The sequence below is a fragment of the Haematobia irritans genome, chromosome 3 (assembly GCF_050003625.1).
Source record: "Haematobia irritans isolate KBUSLIRL chromosome 3, ASM5000362v1, whole genome shotgun sequence".
Lineage (NCBI taxonomy): Eukaryota > Metazoa > Arthropoda > Insecta > Diptera > Muscidae > Haematobia > Haematobia irritans.
In genome coordinates this window covers 12,469,034-12,477,422 of record NC_134399.1, presented here as the reverse complement: position 1 = coordinate 12,477,422, position 8,389 = coordinate 12,469,034, and the positions used below count along the sequence as shown (strand labels likewise).

Sequence of the window (8,389 nt, the reverse complement as noted above, 5' to 3'; positions counted from 1 at the left end):
ATGTTGAGAAAATTTTCTATAGAAATAAAATTTTGGCAGATTATTTTTGAGGATCGCCTATGTATAGCTATAGACCGATATGGACCAATTTTGGATTGGTTGTTAGCGGCCATATACTAGAGCAGTGTACCAAATATCACCACGTACCAAATTTCAACCGGATCGGATGAGCTTCGGAGGTTAAATCTGGGTATCTGTTTAAATTGGGGTTATTTTTGCATGGTTGTTAGAGACCCTATACTAACACCACGTATCAAATTTCAACCGGATGGGGTGAATTTTGCTTTTCCAAGGGGTTCCGTAGGTCAAATCTGGGGATCGGTTTATATGGGGGCTACATATAATTATGAACCGATATGGACCATTTCCTGCATTGTTGTTAGAGACCATATACTAACACCATGTACCAAATTTCAGCCGTATTGGATGACATTTGCTTCTCTTAGAGGCTCTGCAAGCCAAATCTGGGAATCGGTTTATATGGGGGCTATATATAATTATAGACCGATGTCAACCAATTTTTGCATGGTTGTTAGAGACCATATACTAACACCATGTACCAAATTTCAGCCGTATTGGATGACATTTGCTGCTCTTAGAGGCTCTGCAAGCCAAATCTGTGGATCGGTTTATATGGGGGCTATATATAATTATAGACCGATGTGAACCAATTTTTGCATGGTTGTTAGAGACCATATACTAACACCATGTACCAAATTTCAGCCGTATTGGATGACATTTGCTGCTCTTAGAGGCTCTACAAGCCAAATCTGTGGATCGGTTTATATGGGGGCTATATATAATTATAGACCGATGTGAACCAATTTTTGCATGGTTGTTAGAGACCATATACTAACACCATGTACCAAATTTCAGCCGTATTGGATGACATTTGCTTCTCTTAGAGGCTCTGCAAGCCAAATCTGGGGATCGGTTTATATGGGGGCTATATATAATTATGGACCTATGTGGACCAATTTTTTCATGGTTATTAGAGACCGCATAGTAACACCATGTACCAAATTTAAACCGGATCGGATGAATTTTGCTCCTCCAAGAGGCTCCGCAAGGCAACTCTGAGCGTCGGTTTATATGGGGGCTATACGTAAAAGTGAACCGATATGGCCCATTTGCAATACCACTTGACCTACATCAATAACAACTACTTGTGCCAAGTTTCACGTCGATAGCTTGTTTCGTTCTGAATTTAGCGTGATTTCAACAGACGGACGGACGGACATGCTTAGATCGACTCAGAATTTTTCTTGTTTTTTTTGTTTGATAGGATTTTGGTACATTTTTCTCCAAATTTTGGTAGATTATTTTTGGCTCGAGTGACAACCGTGCTGGTACTGTATAATACATACTCGTATACTAACCCAAAAAAAAGTTTTTGTTTTGTATAAAAGAAAATTATGCACCTACCTAATTCTAGCATATTTAAACCTATCTATTTCTCGAATATTTAAATCGGTATTTTTAAACTTAGGTGTTTTGGAAAAATTTTGCTTCTTTTGATTACCTACTTGTTAGCAATCTGGATAATATTAATTAAAGTATACCATATCTACCCACATTATACATAACTTCCATAATTACTCTCATCGAATCATAACTTTTGCAACCACAGTTAGCAACTACAATCAACCTAGATGAATTGTCAATAATCTGCTCTTGAAAGTCAAGCAAAGGATATGCAGTAAAAGTATATAAACACTTTAATGTCCAGCAAGGATTGGTTTTATAATTTTTTCTCTTGTTTTCTTTGCAAAGTGTTTCCTGCAATGGTGCAGCACATGGATTGGCTTCAATGCATGATCTGAAAAAAGAAAACTAGGAAACAAGAAACAATTGAAATTTCTACTAATGTGTTCAATTAACCTAATTGCATTATAGCATCAGAGAGACTATGTAAATGTCTCACAGATAATCGTCTAACCATAAGGATTACTGGAATACAGCCAAGAAATCATCTGGTAATTGTTTTTTTTCTTTGCAAACAACCTCGGTATAATGTGGAAACATAACGATGAGCATAATTGAATGTTGGCAATTCCAAAGGATTACAATTAAGAACGAGGAAAAGGGGAAATATTGATAGGAAACAACTTAAAGTTTTGAAACAATAAAGAAACCAGGCAAGTAGGATCTTCAGAATGAAGGTTAGATTAGGTAAAGTGACCGTTCAATCGATTTCAATAGGAATAAAATTTTGACACAATTTTCAATAGGAATAAAATTTTGACAAAATTTTCTATAGAAACAAAAATTTTGTCAAAATTTTTTATAGAAATCAAATTTTGACAAAATTTGACAAAAATTTCTATAGAAATAAAATTTTGTCAAAATTTTCTATAGAAATAATATTTTCACAAAATTTTCTATAGAAATAAAATATTGACAATATTTTCTATAGAAATAAAATTTTGACAAAATTTTCTATAGAAATAAAATTTCGACAAAATTTTCAATAGAAATAAAATTTTGACAAAATTTTCTATAGAAATGAAATTTTGGCAAAATTTTCTATAGAAAAAAAATTTTGACGAAATTTTCTACAGAAATAAAATGTTGACAAAATTTTCTATAGAAATCAAATTTTGCTACAACTTTCTATAGAAATAAAATTTTGACACAATTGTCTATAAAAAAAATTGACAAAATTTTCTATAGAAATTATATTTTGACAAAATTTTCCATAGAAATAAAATCTTGCTAAAACTTTTTATAGAAATAAAATTTTGACACAATTTTCTATAAAACAATTTTCTATAATGCAAAATTTTCTATAGAAATAATGTTTTGACAAAATTTTCTATAAAAATAAAATTTCATTTGGTTTTGTTCCTGTTGTTTTTTTTTACAATGACTAAAATAAAATTTTGATAAAACTTTCTACAGAAACAAAATTTTGACAAAATTTTCTATAGAAATAACATTTTCTATAGATATAAAATTTTGAGAAAATTTTCTGTAGAAATAAAATTTGGTAAAATTTTCTATAGAAATGCAATTTTGACAACATTTTCTATAGAAATAAAATGTTGACAAAATTTTCTATAGAAATAAAATGTGGCAAAATTTTCTATAGAAATATCATTTTGACAATTTATTCTATAGAAATAAAATTTTGACAAAATTTTCTATAGAAATAAAATATTGCTAAAATTTTCTATATAAATAAATAACAAATTTTGACAAAATTTTCTGTAGAAATAAAATTTTGGTAAAATTTTCTATAGAAATAAAATTTTGACAAAATTTTCAATAGAAATAAAATTTTGACAAAATTTTCTGTAGAAATAATATTTTGACAAAATTTTCTATAAAACCAAATTTTGGACAAAATCTTCTAAAGAAATGAAATTTTGACAAAATTTTCTATAGAAATGAAATTTTGGCAAAATTTTCTATAGAAATAAAATTTTGACAAGATTTTCTATAGAAGTAAAATTTTAACAAGATTTTCTATAGAAAAAAACTTTTGACAAAACTTTCTATAGAAATAAAATGTTGCTACAACTTTATATAAAAATAAAATTTTGACACAATTGTCTATAAAAAAATTGACAAAATTTTCTATAGAAATTATATTTTGACAAAATTTTCTATAGAAATAAAATCTTGCTAAAACTTTCTATAGAAATAAAATTTTGACAAAATTTTCTATAAAAAAATTTGACAAAATTTTCTATAGAAAAAATATTTTGACAAAATTTTCCATAAAAATAAAATTTCGTTTGGTTTTGTTCTTGTTGTTTTTTTACAATGATTAAAATAAAATTTTGACAAAACTTTCTATAGAAACAAAATTTTGACAAAATTTTCTATAGAAATCAAATTTTGACAACATTTTCTATAGATATAAAATTTTGACAAAATTTTCTGTAGAAATAAAATTTTGGTAAAATGTTCTATAGAAATACAATTTTTACAAAATTTTCAATAGAAATAAAATTTGACAAAATTTTCTATAGAAATATCATTTTGACATATATTCTATAGAAATAAAATTTAGACAAAATTTCCTATAGAAATAAAATATTGATAAAATTTTCTATAGAAACATAATTTTGATAATATTTTCTATATAAATAAAATTTTTGACAAAATTTTCAATAGAAATAAAATGTTGACAAAATTTTCTGTAGAAATAATATTTTGACAAAATTTTATATAGAAGTAAAATTTTGACAAGATTTTCTACAAAAAAAAAAACTTTTGACAAAATTTTCTATAGAAAAAAAACTTTTGACAAAATTTTCTATAGAAATAAAATTTTGCTACAACTTTCTATAGAAATAAAATTTTGACACAATTTTCTATAAAAAAAAAATTACAAAATTTTCTATAGAAATAAAATTTTGCTAAAACTTTCTATAGAAATAAAATTTTGCTAAAACTTTCTATAGAAATAAAATTTTGATACAATTTTCTATAAAAAAAATTGACAAAATTTTCTATAGAAATAATATGTTAACAAAATTTTCTATAAAAATAAAGTATTGATAAAACTTTTTATAGAAACAAAATTTTGACAAAATTTTTTATAGAAATAACCTTTTGACAACATTTTCTATAGATATATAATTTTGACAAAATTTTCTGTAGAAATAAAATTTTGATAAAGTTTTCTATAGAAATACAATTTTTACAAAATTTTCTATAGAAATAAAATTTTGACAAAATTTTCTATAGAAATAAAATTTTACAAAATTTTCTATTGGAATAAAATTTTGACAAAAATTTTCTATAGAAATAAAATTTTGACAAAATTTTCTATAGAAATACAATTTTGACAAAATTTTCTATAGGAATATAATTTTGATAATATTTTCTGTATATTCTGTAGAAATACAATTTTGACAAAATTTTCTGTAAAAATGCAATTTTGATGCAATTTTCTATAGAAATACAATTTGACAAAATTTTCTATAGAAACAAAATTTTCTATAGAAATAAAATTTTGTCGTTTTATATAGGAGTAAAATAGAATTGTGAAAAATTTTTCTATAGGAATAAAAATTTGACAAAACTTTCTTTAGAAATAAAACTTTGGACTGTACTCGGTGCTTCGCAGGAGAAGAAGTCTTTCTATGTTTTTTCTGGACAAGAATAAAACGTTGACACATTGGCTGCACGATGTCGAATTTTTACACCGATTTTTAGCTTCGAATTGAAATAAAAATTTAAATCCGATATAGTTGTTTTTGTCGAATTTTTACTTGGTTGGTATTCTACATTATTAAAATTTTTGTAAACACATTTTTCTTCTTTTGTTCTTTTCAAATTTATTTAACACTCAAACAAACTCATTTAACACTAACAACAAAATAGTGGATATTGCTAACATTGACCAGCTAACCATCGATTGTATCGACGCCGCATTTCGTTGATGTTTAGATTGAGCCTTATCAATTTCCGCTTGGCATATGGTCTCTCTACGTAAATACCGAAATACCGATTCCACAATTCCAGACGGTGTGACCTCTTTGCAGGTATCCAAATATTTTATCACACATTTCTCAAAGTCATAGAAATCAATGCATTCTTTGGAACCCACAATCAATTCCGGCAAATCCTCGGGCATATCGTTTGGAAAATATCCGGAAAAAGTTGAATTCATGCAATCCATGATGTCATCTCTATGGGCATCCAAACATTCAGGCCCTTCCTCGGCTATGAATAATGATATGGCATCACCATTTTTATCGCAAAGAGCATCCAGAAGAGAAAAGAATATCCGCAGCATATTGGAATTTTCAATTCTTTCATTTGGAGTCAAGCACACCAAAAATTGGCCATTGAAATCCTCTAGACATCTCTTGGCCTCCGGTAATCTCTTACAGTATTTTATAATAACCAGATCCAAATCGCCAGTGGGACGAGCCTGTTCCGCTTCTTCCAAGACTTCAGTAACATTAGCTATATCACTGACACAGTCGAAAAATTTATAAGCAGCCTTTTCGAAGTTTTCATATTGGGGCCCATGGGTTCCATTTACTGAAACTTTTTGGCATTTTTTCTCCAATAAATCTTTAGCTGAGGCCAGGGTAAATTTTGATTTGTCCAATTTAGGTGATAAGTAGTCTTGTAGTTCATTGCCAAAACTGATAACATTTTGAGCATTTCCCTTATGAACTAAAGCGCTTGCCGCGACAAGGAATACTACAATCCAAACATTGGCCATTAATTTAAAATTTACCACCTAACCGTAGACGACCGTCGACAATTTAAATTCTACTAATTTGTGGGATACTACTGACCAATATAATCGACACAAATGCTTATCACTGTGTATGCTACTTCTCAGATGGTAATATCAATTCTCAAGATATCTATGAGCCCATGTGTTTTCGATAAGATCAAGAGGGACGAACGAAGAAACGAAAAAACATTATCAAAAAAACAACAAAAAAGTCCTAATTTGCAAAATGTTATTTTTATGGAATATTTTGTCAAAATTTTATTTCTAAAGAAAATGTGGTCAAAATTTTACTTCTATAGAAAATTTTGTAAAAATTTTATTTCTATAGAAAAATTTTGTTAAAACTTTATTCCTATAGAAAATTTTGTTAAAATTTTATTTCTATAGAAAGTTTTGTTAAAATGTTTGCAAAATTTTACTTCTGTAGAAAATTTTGCCAAAATTTTATTTCTTTATAAAAATTTGACAAAATTTTATTTCTATATAAAATTTTGTCAAAATATTATTCCTATAGAAAATTTTGTCAAAATTTTATTTCTATAGAAAATTTTGTCAAAATTTTATTTCTATAGAAAGTTTTGTCAAAATTTTATTTCTATAGAAAATTTTGTCAAAAGTTTATTTATAGAGAAAATTTTGTTAAAATTGTATTTCTGTAGAAAATTTTCTTAAAATTATATTTCTATAGAAAATTTTCTTAAAATTTTACTTCTAGAGAAAATTTTGACAAAATTTTATTTCTATAGAAAATTTTCTCAAAATTTTATTTCAATACAATTTTTTTTTCAACATTTTATTTTGTCAAAAGTTTATTTATAGAGAAAATTTTGTTAAAATTGTATTTCTGTAGAAAATTTTCTTAAAATTATATTTCTATAGAAAATTTTCTTAAAATTTTACTTCTAGAGAAAATTTTGACAAAATTTTATTTCTATAGAAAATTTTCTCAAAATTTTATTTCAATACAATTTTTTTTTCAACATTTTATTTCTAAAGAAAATTTTGACAAAGTTTTATTTCAATAGGAAATTTTATCAAAATTTTATTTCAATCGAAAAAATTGTCAAAATTTTGTTTCTTTAGAAAATTTTGTCAAAATGTTATTTCTATAGAAAATTTTGTCAAATTTTTTTTCTACAGAAAATTTTGTCAAATTTTTATTTCTATAGAAAATTTTGACAAAATTTTATTTCTATAGAAAATTTTCTCAAAATTTTATTTCTATAGAAAATTTTGTAAAAATTTTATTTATATATTTCTATTTAAATCTATATAAATAATTTGTTTACAAAATTATCTATAGACATAACATTTGGCCAAATTTTCTTTAGAAATGAAATTTTGACACAATTTTCTAGTGAAATAAAATTTTGACAAAATTGTCTATAGAAATAAAATTTTTACAAAATTGTCTATAAAAATAAACTTTTTACAAAATTGTCTATAGAAATAAAATATTGAAAAAAATTTCTATAGAATTGTTGGTTTTATAGAAATTTTCCATAGAAATAAAATTTTGACAAAATTTTCTGTAGAAAAACAAATTTTGACAAAATTTTCTATAGAAATAACATTTTGACAAAATTTTCTAAAGAAACAAAATTTTGACAATTTTTTCGATTGAAATAAAATTTTGACAAATTTTTCTATAGAAATAAAAACATTTTGACAAACTTTTCTAAAAAAATAATTTGTTTACAAAATTATCTATAGAAATAAAATTTGGCCAAATTTTCTATAGAAATAATTAATAAATTTTATTTCTGTAGAAAATTGTGCCAAAATTTTATTTCTTTAAAAAAATTTGACAAAATTTTATTTCTATAGAAATTTTGTCAAAATATTATTCCTATAGAAAGTTTTGTCAAAATTTTGTTTCTATAGAAAATTTTGTCAAAAGTTTATTTATATAGAAAATTTTGTTAAAATTGTATTTCTGTAGAAAATTTTCTTAAAATTATATTTCTATAGAAAAATTTCTCAAAATTATATTTCTATAGAAAAATTTCTCAAAATTTTACTTCTAGAGAAAATTTTGACAAAATTTTATTTCTATAGAAAATTTTCTCAAAATTTTATTTCTATACAAATTTTTTTCAACATTTTATTTCTAAAGAAAATTTTGACAAAGTTTTATTTCTATAGAAAATTTTGTCAAAATTTTATTTCAATCGAAAAATT

The 8,389-nt window shown here is 24.9% G+C and overlaps 1 protein-coding gene across 1 annotated transcript; it reads right to left on the bottom strand.

Moving 5' to 3' along the window:
- Positions 1 to 5,265: 5,265 nt before the first annotated feature.
- On the bottom strand, positions 5,266 to 6,235 carry LOC142228827 (27 kDa hemolymph protein-like). The gene has a single exon (XM_075299350.1). The coding sequence runs from the start codon at positions 6,188 to 6,190 to the stop codon at positions 5,303 to 5,305; it is 888 nt and encodes a 295-aa protein (XP_075155465.1). The 5' UTR covers positions 6,191 to 6,235; the 3' UTR covers positions 5,266 to 5,302.
- Between the last annotated feature and the right edge of the window lie 2,154 nt (positions 6,236 to 8,389).

Excerpts from the sequence above, each read along its gene's own strand:
- LOC142228827 (XM_075299350.1), bottom strand. The coding sequence starts at position 6,190 with ATGGCCAATGTTTGGATTGTAGTATTCCTTGTCGCGGCAAGCGCTTTA.